This window comes from Chelonia mydas, chromosome 13 (genome assembly GCF_015237465.2).
Source record: "Chelonia mydas isolate rCheMyd1 chromosome 13, rCheMyd1.pri.v2, whole genome shotgun sequence".
Lineage (NCBI taxonomy): Eukaryota > Metazoa > Chordata > Testudines > Cheloniidae > Chelonia > Chelonia mydas.
In genome coordinates this window covers 20,211,414-20,224,317 of record NC_051253.2, presented here as the reverse complement: position 1 = coordinate 20,224,317, position 12,904 = coordinate 20,211,414, and the positions used below count along the sequence as shown (strand labels likewise).

At 50.4% G+C, this 12,904-nt stretch overlaps 1 protein-coding gene across 2 annotated transcripts in view; it reads left to right on the top strand.

The window, feature by feature from the left end:
• The window catches only part of MATN4 (matrilin 4), a 33,506-nt gene that overhangs the window by 15,851 nt on the left and 4,751 nt on the right, over window positions 1-12,904 (top strand). For both annotated transcript variants that reach the window (XM_043527295.1, XM_037877147.2), the window contains exons 2-9: window positions 3,732-3,849; window positions 5,689-6,258; window positions 8,256-8,378; window positions 8,785-8,907; window positions 9,600-9,722; window positions 10,362-10,484; window positions 11,511-11,924; window positions 12,422-12,574. In XM_043527295.1, coding sequence (XP_043383230.1) covers window positions 3,774-3,849; window positions 5,689-6,258; window positions 8,256-8,378; window positions 8,785-8,907; window positions 9,600-9,722; window positions 10,362-10,484; window positions 11,511-11,924; window positions 12,422-12,574 — 1,705 coding nt within the window. In that variant the 5' untranslated portion in view covers window positions 3,732-3,773. The remainder of the gene's footprint in view (window positions 1-3,731; window positions 3,850-5,688; window positions 6,259-8,255; window positions 8,379-8,784; window positions 8,908-9,599; window positions 9,723-10,361; window positions 10,485-11,510; window positions 11,925-12,421; window positions 12,575-12,904) is intronic.

Below are 12,904 nucleotides of genomic sequence, written 5' to 3'. Positions count from 1 at the left end.
GGGTGAAACAAAACAGATTTTGTTGGGGAGCAAGTGTTTCCTGCAAACTATTTCACTTGCAGATGTTTAGCTGTGTCAGAGCAAATGCCACTAAACTGGGTCAGCCTGTGTCAAAGCAGGCGGGTGACTAGCGTGATGTGATCATTTAATACCTTCATACTGCATATTTCAGGAATATGCTTTCCAAGCTGCAAGAAAACTTGCATTGTTCAGAAAGATATATCACGTCATAGATTTTAAGGGCAGGAAGAACCATTATGAACTTCTAATCTCATGTCGTGCATAACACAAGACAGAGAACCTCACCAAGTAATTCCTCCATCAAACCCATAACTACTGATTGATCTATAGCAGCTCTTTTAGACAGGTATCTAATCTTGATTTAGAGACTTCAAGTGGTGGAGAATCCACTACATCCCTAGGTACATTGTTCGAGTTGTTAAGTATGCTCACTGCTAAAAACTTGTGCCTTGTTTCTAGTCTGAATTTGTCGAGCTTCAGCTTCCAGCCATTGGATCTCATTGTGCCCTTTTCGATAGATTAAAGAGCCTGCTACTATCAGAACTTTCTTCCCTGTGTAGGTGCTTACAGACCGTGATCAAGTCAACTCGACTGTTTCTTGGTTAAACTAAACAGATTGAGACTCTTAAGTGTCTCTCTACACAGTATATTTTCCAGATCTCAAATCATTCTTTTAGTTCTTTTCTGACTTTGTCCTTTCCAGTTTTTCAACACCCTTTCTGAAGTGTGGACACCAGAGTTGGAGACAGTATTAAGGATACAGCTTTAAATCTGCTAATTGGGCCTACTTCCTTAAAAGAGATTGATTCAGGGCTTGTATGTTACCAGTTGGTGGTTAAATGAACACTCAAGTGGTTAGTTATGACTGCAACCTTAGAGAGCTAAATAAATATTTACCGATAATTATACTTAAAATGACTTTCTAAAAAAGCAATTTTTTCAGTATCTCGACTCAGTAAATATTGCTGCCTCTCTCACAGGGAGATAGCTTGTTAACAATATTTTCCAGCCTGGGGCCATAAATCTAGCTTGGCCCACACCAATTTGAAGAGACTGATTTCCAAGGTGTAGGAGAATAGGAACTGCCATACAGAATGAAACCAATGGTCCACCTATTCTGATACCCTGTCTCCAACAGAGGCCAGAGCCAAATGATTCAGAGGAAGGTATAAAACAGTAAAAAGGTGTCCTCATAAACAAGAATTATGACGTAACATAAGTAGGAAGAATCTTCATAGCTGCAGGAAGTTTGTGGTTGGTTTTTGTCCTGGAGGTGTGGACTGGTCTAGGAACCATGAGGGCTCTAAAGCGAAAGACAGCTCTCTCAGTCCTACTCTTCATTGGCTGACTCTATGAATATTTGCATGGCCAGTTATTGCAACTGGAATTACGATCCAGGTAAATGTCTGCAGAAATTAGGCATGGAAATACACACTTATTTTGCATACTTGAAAATATTCCGGCATTCCTGAAAATCTAGGCCCTAAATATTTTTGTAGTGATTTTGTTTTCTTGGTAGTTAGAAAATAGAAGAAAATAGAGTCTCACCCTTACCATAATGAAGTTTTCTTTTAATCATAAAGCAGGGAGATCATCTCCCAGATAACGGCTTCATCGCCCAACTTACAGATTGACCGAGACCAACAACACCTTTGGCATGGTCCATGTCTTTGGAAGCCTGTCATTTCTGAAGTGCCCTAGTTCAATACCATGTTGTAGTTCAACATTCTGTGACTCCAGATGACACCAGTCTTGGAGTGTGGTCCTCTAGTGCCATGGCTGTAGCTCCAGGCAATGCCATATTTGCCTCCGCTGGCAACAAATTACAGGTCTAAATGATCTTTAAAACTTATTCTGACCGACCTTCCTCTCTCTAAAGCAATTGCATAATAGGGGTTTATCCCAAATCTGAGCAAAAGACAGAGAGACTCCTGGTTCAGCTTCAGGGACTGATGTGACTTACACAATCAATTTGTTTGTATTCCAAAGAGGTGGTTCCTTAAAACCTCTATTTTATCTCCTTAAAGTGATATTTCCTGAGACGTGCCTGTTATTTCCTTTCCCTGGCTCCGAATCGGATAACACGCAAACAAACCGCGCTAGACCTGGCACCGTCCAGACCCTTTGCTGTGGTACCTTTCTCCCTCCCATTGCTTTGCTCCGGCTGCATTCCTTGCTTTGAGTTGTGCTTCAGTTTGCATTTTAATGGCCATTTGCAGCACTCCTGTGGACACGTCTGGGATATGAGCTGCTCTCCCATATTGGCCTGTGTGTTTGGGAATGTGGGGTGTCCTCGCTTCCTCTTAGATGGAATGTCCTGCCCGCAGAGACCTCAGCACAAAGAGCCCCATTGTGCATTTAAAGATTCAGGGCTAGAGCAGAGTTTGAGTTTCACCGTGCAAATCCATAAAGGGCGAGTGGGAGAATCAAGTTATTCTGAGGGTATCTGGATAATTGCTCCCTATTTAGCTTTCACCCAGCATAAAGCTCTATTGTTTGGCCATTAGTATTATTCATTTATTTTACTCACACTGCACCATGATTGGTGCCTAGTCATTGATTGGTGCATTAATAAAAGCAAACAAATAAATAAGTATCCCCAAAAGGAGACAGGCAAATGCAGTGAAGAACTCATAACTGGGAAGGGGAGAAGTGCGGGTGGACGTGACATCCTGAGGTTTTGAAAAAACAAACCAAATGTCTTTCCCCGTAAGAGCCCAAACACGCAGCTGCATCAGACAAATAAAATAAATATTGGAGGGTGCAACCAAGGAATTATCTCAGGAAGAAACAGCTGCCAAACACTAGAGGTTCAATAAGGTAACATCTCCCTGCAGACAGGTCTGCTGGATTCTGGGGGGAAGGATTGCAGGCACGAACTGGTGGCCATTGCTCTTCAAGGCAGGGAGTGTGATTTACTCCATGTTTCTACAGCATCTAGCACATGGGGCCCTGTCCTGGCTGGGCTGGCATTTCATTCATGAGTGCTCAGTACACAGCCAGTATCCCTGAGTCCTGTCTGATGATCTATGGCAAGAGAAGGTGACTAGATAACTGCGGACTCATTTTCCCTGATACAGACATCCTGCTCCTCTGTTGGCTAAAGAGGGCTGTGGTGAAGCCAGTTATGAGAATGTTCGGCAATAAATCAGATCTGCCCAGTTTGTACAATAAGGCATGTCTGAGTGCCAGCTCAGCCCGCTGTTTGCAAATCAAACTGAGCTCTTTCTGTTCGGTGCGTCATCACCAACTGTAATGAAATTTAACTGCAATGATGTTGCTAAACCACAAAAGGGAAAACTCACCCATTAGGGTGCTGGTTTGCCACTACTGGTGCTCTAGGCTGAGGTTTTCAAAGCTGACCAAGGGATTTGGACACCCAGTTCCCATTAAAATGAACTGGAATTGGGTGTCTGAATCACCTAGTCTTTGGAAATCTCATCCTTAACTTTTGTCGTTGGTCTTTGGCTGGCTCTCCCTTCCCCATCTCTGTCACTGGCTTGAATTCCCACCTTCTCCCATAATTACCATTCAGAGATCTTTTTGAAATGCTGGTGCATCCATTTAGACTCCTGTGGGTTGGTATTTTGGATCATTCACCCTGGACCGGGACAGTGACTATTGCTGACTTTCTGGTTCCTAGGATATGTTCATATTGGCCTTATAAACATCCCAGAGTAGCATTGTAATTTCCTGTCTTCTCCTTGCAGTGAACCTTCTAACCTCCAGAGGCTGCGTGTTCTTGGAGCTGAATGATGAAGCTGCTACTTGCTATTCCTCTCCTGCTGCTCATCTTAACGACCTTAGAAGCCAGACCAAAGCCTGCAGGTGATCAGCGGGCCAAAGATGTGCAAATTATAAGCAAGCAGCCAAAGCCCTGGCTGATGTGCAAGGGTGTAAGCCAGAGTAATAGATAACCCCTACAGTTAGCTAGAGTCTATGGTTACCATAAATCGTTAGCTCTTGCTTCCAAACCTAGCTGATTAAACTGTCAGGTAGGGAATCCCCAATGGTGAGGGAATCCCTGGGAGGCATAAAGCCAGGGTAGCCTGCCCTGTGACACCTCCCTCTCCTCACAGGCACTGGGAGCTGAGGGCAGGAAGGGGTGTGTCTGGACCCTGCTGTGCTCCGGCAAAGCCCAGCTGGCAGAAGGCCTCTGGAGGCTGCACCAGCCAGGCGTAGTTTCGAGCAGCCCGGGTGCAGGGGAGGGTTGAGCTTAAAGTGTGTGAGCAGCAGAAGGGGGCTCAGAGGAGCTGGGGTGGAATTCAGCTGCCAGGACCAAGAAGGCCACTTCCACGTAGTCAGAATCGCCATCACCAAAGCGGCTGAGCAGCCCTGCCTGCCTGAGGCTCTCCCGGCGCAGCTGCCCGCGAGATCTGTTAGGCATGTTGTCAGAGCTGATTTGCTGCGGCGCATTAACAGGGCTTGAATCAGCCAAACATTCCCCCATTGGTGTTTGCCCAGGGCTAATCAAAAAATCAGAGACAGTTAATCCTCACTACTTTACAGGGGAAAGCAGCAGGCCCAAAGGACTCAGCTGGGGGGAGCTGAAATTTGAAGAGGGGGGGCGCGCGAGTTCTGTGCGACCTACAGAGACCCTAGTAGCTGCAGGTTGGTCTCCCTGTTTCCGGCTGTCTCTAGAATAGGCAGGGCTTGGGTGTTAGGAGAGGGCCTGTGAGCATCTTCTGTGTGTGTGAGTCGCCTCGTTGGTGCCAGTCCATCTGGGCTGCCCAAGCCTGCGCCCTTTGTGTTGGCTCTGCCGAGCCTGTCTCGTTTACATTCCTCCGCTAGCCCAAATCACAGCCCTCAGGCTGTTGGCTGCAAATGCTGGGAGGAGAGTTTGGGGCCTTGGATGAAGGGACGGAAACTTCCCTGCGAGCTCAGCCAGGAAAGCTTAGAGCTTCCTTCAGAAATGAGGGTCTGTCCTGGAGGGCTGCACTGGGAAGACCCCCAGCCATCAGGAGAGAGTGAAACACTGAGCAGAAGGATTTCAGGTGTCTCTGCCAACCATGAGCCAATACTGTGGCCCCCGCCCACCTGCCATGCTGCCATGAGCAGTGGGTGTTGTTGTTAACACCTGAATGTCCATCCTGTTCAGGATGCAGCAAGAGAGCCGCTGCTGGGAATCTGTCATTCCCTGAGCTCATTCAGGGCCCCCCCATGGCATTGGGGCAGTCGAGGACTCTGTGTCATCCCTGGGGTGGGGGTGGGGGGCTCAGTGAGCCAAAGGCAAGTTTTAACCTTCCCAGGGCCACAGATAATGGGACAGATGGCATGTCTTGCCCTCTTTTTAATCCCAGTCTGGCACATCCATCTCCAGCCTCTGCCGAGGTTCCCTCTCACCCAGCTCTGTGGTAATGGAGCTCAGAGGAGTTCCAGATTCGTTCTGTATTTTGATCCAGTTCTTCTGTGACTCCTGCTGTCTCCATGGAACCGTTACCCCTGCCCAGAGATAAGAGGAGCTGCACGAGGCCTCATCTTTCATCCCCTCCCCTTGTCACACCTGCTGGGGCTCTCGCTATGCAGCCTGGCCCAATTGCGGTGACTGTAAAGTTGCCTGAAGGAGAAGGAAAAAGTCGTGTTCCCTCCACCTCTGTCTCCCACTCACTTCCCCAAACACAGAAAGGCAGGGAGATCCAACCAGCTCTTTGCTTTCTCCTCCTCCAGCGGTGAAATGTAAGACCGGACCCCTGGACATTGTGTTTGTGATCGACAGCTCACGCAGCGTGCGCCCCTTCGAGTTCGAGACCATGCGGCGGTTCCTGATCGACATCATCCAGAATCTGGAGGTGGGGCCCAACGCCACACGGGTGGGGGTGATCCAGTACTCCAGCCAGGTGCAGAACGTCTTCTCCCTCAAGACCTTCTTCAAGCGGGCTGACATGGAGAAGGCCATCAACAGCATTGTACCACTGGCCCAGGGCACCATGACAGGGCTAGCCATCCAGTATGCCATGAACTTGGCCTTCACCATCCAGGAAGGAGCGCGCCCGCTGCACAAGAAGATCCCCCGTGTGGCCGTCATCGTGACAGACGGGCGGCCCCAGGACCGCGTGACAGAGGTGGCGGCCCAGGCACGGGATGCTGGCATTGAGATCTACGCCGTGGGCGTCCAGCGGGCAGACATGAACTCTTTGCGGGCCATGGCCTCCCACCCCCTGGAGGAGCATGTCTTCCTGGTGGAGTCTTTCGATCTCATCCAGCAGTTTGGCAAACAGTTCCAGGACAAGCTGTGTGGTGAGTGAAGGGGACAGAACCCTAGCCACAGCCTGCTGTGGGACCAGACGGGCCCCGGGTTTAACCACCCAGATGTGGAGGGACGGAATGAAACATGAGTTGGGTGGTAGTGGGGAGTGGCAGCTGCTCCTGCCTTTCGCCTCTGGAGCCTTGCTGAGATCATGGGTGCAGTGAGCCTGGGGTGTCTCCCCCACCTCACAAAACCACGGCACAATTCAGAGCAGCTCTTATTCTGTGCTCAGGAGAAACCCAGTTCTGGAGGAGCAGAGAGAACTCTAAGGGAGGGGTTAAAAACTGAGTGTTGGTGCCCAGGACTGGGATAGCTGGAGGCACTGCAGTGTCAGGACTAAGGTGCATTTGCCATGCAGTTGAGGGGAACACGACAGGAAGAGCAGGCACTGATGCCAGGTCAGCATTGGCAGATCTGTGTGCAGGAAGCTCACAGAGCATCTGTCTGCACGATACCTGTTCGTACAAAGGCTTGAGTGAAGACCTGTGTCTTTCAGGTGTGAATATATGCACAGACCTGGACTCTGGCTGCTAGCACACCTGTGTCAGCATCCCGAGCTCCTTCTGTTGACTTCAGTGGCCTTCAAACCATGTCCTAAGAGAACAAAACCAGGCCATTGCTAAGTCAGCTTCAGCTGTACAAGAACTGAGCTGTTGGGGAGCAACATTTGCCAAGGGTAGCGCGCAGAAGGGGAAATGTTGCAATGCTCCTGAGAAGCTGCTACAGACAATGAGGAGATAATGCTCATGCCAGACTGCTTGACAATGACCCTTTCAGGAGCGTCTCCCTTTTTCTCACCCTTTCCCCTTATTGTTTCCAAACAGTTTATAAGCCAGCACATTTGCGTACCTAGATCTGCCCTGTGTAGTATGTCTGAGCTGCATTTGCTGAGGCTGGGGGAAAGCGGCACAAATCGAGTGATAATATGGACGTGAGATCACAGAAACACAGAGCAGGCTTCCCCCAAATTGAAGGGATGGGAGGGGTCATAGAGCTCAGAAATGTGAGAGGCCTTTGGCAAGATTTGGAATCTTGCTTGCCTCATGTTGTTCTGGATGGGCCAATTTCCTGCCCAGCTACCTGGTGTGTACACGCAGTGCAGTAACTCTAAACATTTGCCATATGCCACTGTCTGTGCATCTGTATTTAATAAAGTCTGGCCTGGTATCACTTCCTTGCAATCACCTTATTGGCCTTGGCCTGAAGCGGGGAGACCTGTTTCCACTGCAAGCTGCTTTGCACTGTGGCAGCTCAGAATTGTAAAGGCTGGTGCCTGCTTGCCCGTCCTGTGCCGACAGACGATACTGAGCCTTGGGGACTTTTCCCAGGAGCTTGTGTTGCAGCCAGTTGCTGTGACCTTGATTGCAACTTCTGAGGTGACTGTTCAGTGAAAGGACAAAAGGACACAGTCAGCTTTTCTTTGGGGGAAACTTGAAGCCTCTGTGAACTAGTGTCCGGCCCCCATAGCTTGCTGTCCCATCCATGGCCAAATCTGAAGCCTTGTCCATGCACAAACATGCACTGGTTAAATTAAACTGGTGCAAATGCTCATGTCGACGCTCATTTTGAATGAAGAGTAGCATATTGCAGTTTAGTTGAAGCCGTTATCTACTCAGCTTAAACTGCTACTGCTAATAATACCCAGCTCTTACACAGCCCTGCCATCAGTACATCTCAGAGCACTTCACAAAGAAGCTGACTTGCCCATGTTCATCTAGTAGACCAGTGGCAGAATCAGGAATAGAAGCCAGACTTCTGTGTCACTGATGCTTTATCTGCTAGGCCACACTGCCTCCCTAAACCAAAGTAAGCCTGGTTTAAGGAAGTACTTCTTCACACAAGGCACAGTCAACCTGTGGAACTCATTGCCAGGGGATGTTCTGAAGGCCAAAACTGCAGTGATGGAGGCAATATAAGAACTTAGATAGATCACCTGACACGTGTTCTGAGTCAGTGAATCCCCAACATGGCCAACTGTCTCTTTCAGGTGTGGATATGTGCACAGAGATGGACCATGGCTGCCAGCACACCTGTGTCAGTGTCCCAGGCTCCTTCTATTGTGAATGTAACCCTGGATACAAGCTCAGCACAGATGGAAAGACATGTTCCCGTAAGAGCATATTTTACTTGATCTGCATTTATAAAGGAGACTGGTATCATTATCCTTGCTTTACAAATGGGGAATCTGAGGCACGGGGTTAGAGAGACTTGCCGAAGGTCACCATGCAGACCAGGGGCAGAGCAGGGAATAGAATGCAGGTCTCCTGAGTCCCAGTCTAGTGTTCTACCCACTAGGCCACACTGCCTCCCATTTTGACTAACTTTCTGGTGTTGTGCTGGACATAGATACTAGTGCTAATTAGTTATTAGTACTTTTTGACCATAGGCCTAGGTCTGCATTAAGAATTAAGACAGCAATAGGAACAGCCAGCACATTGGACTTCATTCTGTTGCGAAGTGATAATTGTGTTGCTGAGATGGGAATGGGTAAGAAGGTGGTTCCTTTTTCTCTGCAGCCATTGATGCCTGCGCTGATGGGAAGCATGGCTGTGAGCACCAGTGTGTCAGCTCCCATGGGTCCTACACCTGCCGCTGCCGGACAGGTTACGATCTCAACCAGGACAAAAAGACCTGTACCAGTATGTGACTGTCTCCTCTGTGTCTCCTCCTCTTGTTTCTCATTCTCTGTCCTTTGCCCCTCATCGCCCCAGACATTCCCCTCCTTCTCACCATGTCCTCTATGTCCCGCTGCCCTCAGATCTTGTGGAGAGCCCAGCCATCGCTCTCTCCAGCATCTGTGATCTCTTACTTCTCCCAGACCCACAGGGCTCTGTTCCCTTAGGCTCCTTCATGACAGGAGTTTAATTGATGGGAAAAAGAGAGTCTGGAACCTGGAACAGGCCTCTAGTCCCAACAGTGCCCACCTGCTCCTAGCAGCCACCGTCCACAAGGAGAGATTTAACTCAGAGTGGTGGCCCACCCATGCTTTATCCAGATTGAAAGGCCAGCAGATGCCCCATTAGTGATGAGAAGGGAGCTCCATTGCCTCTGTGAGCTATCAGTAGACCCCCTCCTGTCCCAACTGTGCTCTGAGCTAATTCATCATCCTGAGGCAGGGCCTTGGCATCGAGCCATCTGTGGGAGCCCTGTATTTCCAGAGCCTTGTAGGACCTAAGGACAAGTGGCAGCAAGGAGCTGATAAAAGACCAGTGCAGCCTACCTCGGGGACAGGGCCAGCTGGCCAATTAGCCCTCGAGCTCTTTGCAAGGGTCATGGGTGAGCTGTGAATGGCTGATGTCCCTCACTCCTGTGTGTTGTCTCCTCTTTCCAGTGATTAATTACTGCAACTTTGGAAACCACAGCTGCCAGCACACGTGCGTGAGCATCCCGAACGGATATTACTGCCGCTGTAACGATGGCTTCACTCTGCAGGCCGACGGCAAGGCGTGCCAGGGTGAGTGCTGCGTCAGCATCTGTGCTGCAGAGGGCACCATCACTCCAGAGAGCACAGGCAGGCCACAGTGTACTATACAGCCTCTGGGTTTGGCTGCTAGCCTTAGAATCCAAGCACGTCTCACCATAATGATGTCCTTTCGGTTGACGTGCTCATTTGCATGTCAGGACCCAGAATGCCCTTCCAGCACATTAGAGGGCACACCGGGAGAATTGGGGAGGTTTTACCAGGGCGTTCCCTGAGGTCACACTAGGAGGTATAGATGTGTTGCTGGTGGCACTTCTGATTCCTTTACAGCCCTAAGAGGAATGAATTCCTGCAAACTTGGGTCCCACTTCTGAATGCCCCAAGGTGTGGGGTGCACAAACCCAAGTGCCACTGGGTTGAACAAGTGCTGTCAGTGCAGACCATGCAGCTGAACAGCCCAGGATCTGCAAAGAGGGACAGACCTCACGGCAAGTTAGTGATTGCTCGTGCATCTCCCATTGGTGCGTGTGGGTGTATCAGCCTCATCTCTACAGCTCCACTGCGTTCCCATCTGAGAAAGGGAAGTTCTGTGCATGGCACTTCCTTGGTAATCACAAAGGAAATGACATGCCCTGTAACATGGTGTGTTTGTCCCTTTGGTTTGTGTTTTAGCCAGTGACATTTGCAATGGGATAGATCATGGCTGTGAGTTTAAATGTGTCAGCACCCCTGGCTCTTACCACTGCATTTGCCCAGAGGGACAGCAGCTCCATGCTGATGGAAAGACATGCAATAGTGAGTATCTGGGACACGGCCTGCAGGCAGTGCCCTTAATGTATGGACTTCAGTCTGTAGCAACTGGCACCTAGATCCTAGGTGCTCCCAATGAGAGCTGGGCAGCTCGAGATGTGAAATTGAATCTGGATCCAGGTGGGAATTTCAAACCACCCTAAGGTTCAGGAGTGCTTGATCTTGGGATTTTGTTCCAGATCTCTCTCGGCTACTGGCACATCCAAAACCCAAACAGAGACAGGAGTTCCAGGGGGTCCTCTGGTTAGAAAATACAGTAGGCGGCTCACCACTAAGTAAACTGCTGTGTAACAATACAGCCCTGTGACTGGCAGGGTTGGTCATGGACCAGGAGAGGACTGGGGGATGTGAGGCACAATGTGCTAGAGAACCTAATGCGGACCCCTGGGAGGAGAGAAGGCAGGTCCTGCTGCACTCAGTAGAGTGGCCTCTGGCTGATTAAGGAGAAGTGATGACCAGCTGTGAATGGAAGCATTAGGGTACCATCTGGTCCTCCTTGGCCAGAGGGACAGAAGAAACAGTGCAAGGTGTGCGTGTGAGAGATTGGCAAGGGATGTGAGAGGGAAGCACAGGGCCCTCAGAGGGAGTTCTTGGGGGTGGGAATTTGGGGGGCTTTGAGAAGGGTGCCCAAGAATGTCTTGGGTCAGGGCGGAGGGTCGGAGTGGAATTCTCAGCCCAGTGTGCAGTGTTGTTGTAGCTATCGCAGGATATTAGAGAGACAAGGGAGGCGAGGTGATATCTTTTACTGGGCCAGCTTCTGTTGGTTAGAGAGACAAGCTTTCCAGCTTACCCAGACCCGAAGAAGAGCTCTGTGTCCTGCTTTCTTGCATCAGCTACAGCCAGCACATATAGCTCAGCAGTGAATCCAGGGGGAAGAATCCCTATTGAGTCCCAGAGCCCATTGACTCTGCTCCCCCGGCCCCTGGCATCTGCTCGCTGCAAGCTCCCCCTTGGTGCCCTCGGGAGGCAGGGCTGGTGCGGTCTAGCCTTTCACCTCTTCCTTTGGTGCAGAGTGCAAGAGCGGCCATGTCGACCTGGTGTTGGTGATTGATGGCTCCAAGAGCGTCCGGCCTCAGAACTTTGAGCTGGTGAAGCAGTTTGTGAACCAGATTGTGGATTTCCTGGATGTGTCACCCCATGGCACGCGGGTGGGGCTGGTCCAGTATTCCAGCCGTGTGCGCACCGAGTTCCCACTCAACCAGTACAAGATGGCAGAAGACATCAAGAAGGCGGTGTTGAAGGTGGAGTATATGGAGAAGGGCACCATGACCGGCCTGGCCCTCAAGCACATGCTAGAGCACAGCTTCTCAGAGACCGAAGGTGCCAGGCCCCTCTCCCAGAACATTCCCAGAATTGGGCTGGTCTTCACCGATGGGCGCTCTCAGGATGATATCTCCGAATGGGCCAGGAAAGCAAAGGAATCAGGTGAGCGTGCAATGGGAAAGAGGTGATTCAGGGGATGCTCGTCATGCACCCAGCATTCCAGGCCAGTTTTCCACATTTGCCCCTCACTGCGCACAGCTGGTGGTCCCTGGGTGCCTGCAGCATGCAGAAGCTCATGGCCTCTCGCCGTCTGGCACATTGACCCTTCCGGTCCCTGATAAGTATAGCCTGCTGACTCTCAACAGGATAATACACATATTAGCTTATAACTGAGGCAGAGAAAGTGAGGGGCTGGACACCCTGACCAAGCCCTTGCATTTAGCCCCAGTTACCTGGCCCATCCATGTGGCTGCCACATTCAAAGGATGCTCCTAGAAGCACTCAGGGCACTACGGTTACTAGCATCGTGGCAGCATTGGCCCACCTGATGTCATTCTAGGATGGTCCTGCCTTGTGGGCATGTTCTGGGGCGATCGAGTCCAGGATGCCCGTCGAGCATGTTCAGTTTGTACAGAACCACCCTTCACTCCATTGTGCAGGGATCACCATGTTCGCGGTTGGGGTTGGAAAAGCTGTTGAAGAGGAGCTGAGAGAAATTGCCTCTGAGCCGGTGGAACAACATTTCTCGTACTCTGCGGATTTTAGCACCATGACTCATATAGTCGATAACCTCAAAGTTAACATCTGCCCAGGTAGGTGCTGGCAGGGCCTGTGTAGTGGCTTTACCCAGGCTGAGCCTAGGGTGGCCACCTTTCTAACGGCTGGTAACTGGAACCCCAAGGCCCCGCCCCTTCTCCACTTCTTCCCTCGAGACTCCGCCCCTTCTTTGCCTCTTCCCCCAAGGCCCTGCCACTGTTCGCCCCCAGATCAAAAAAACTGGACATCAGGACTTGTCAAATGGCGCCTGGACACACCAGCTAAAACCCGGACTGTCTGGGTGAAAACCAGACTGGCGGCAACTCTAGCTGGGCCAGGCCCTTCAGCCTTGATTTCCTGTCTGATCTTGATTATTACTTAATATT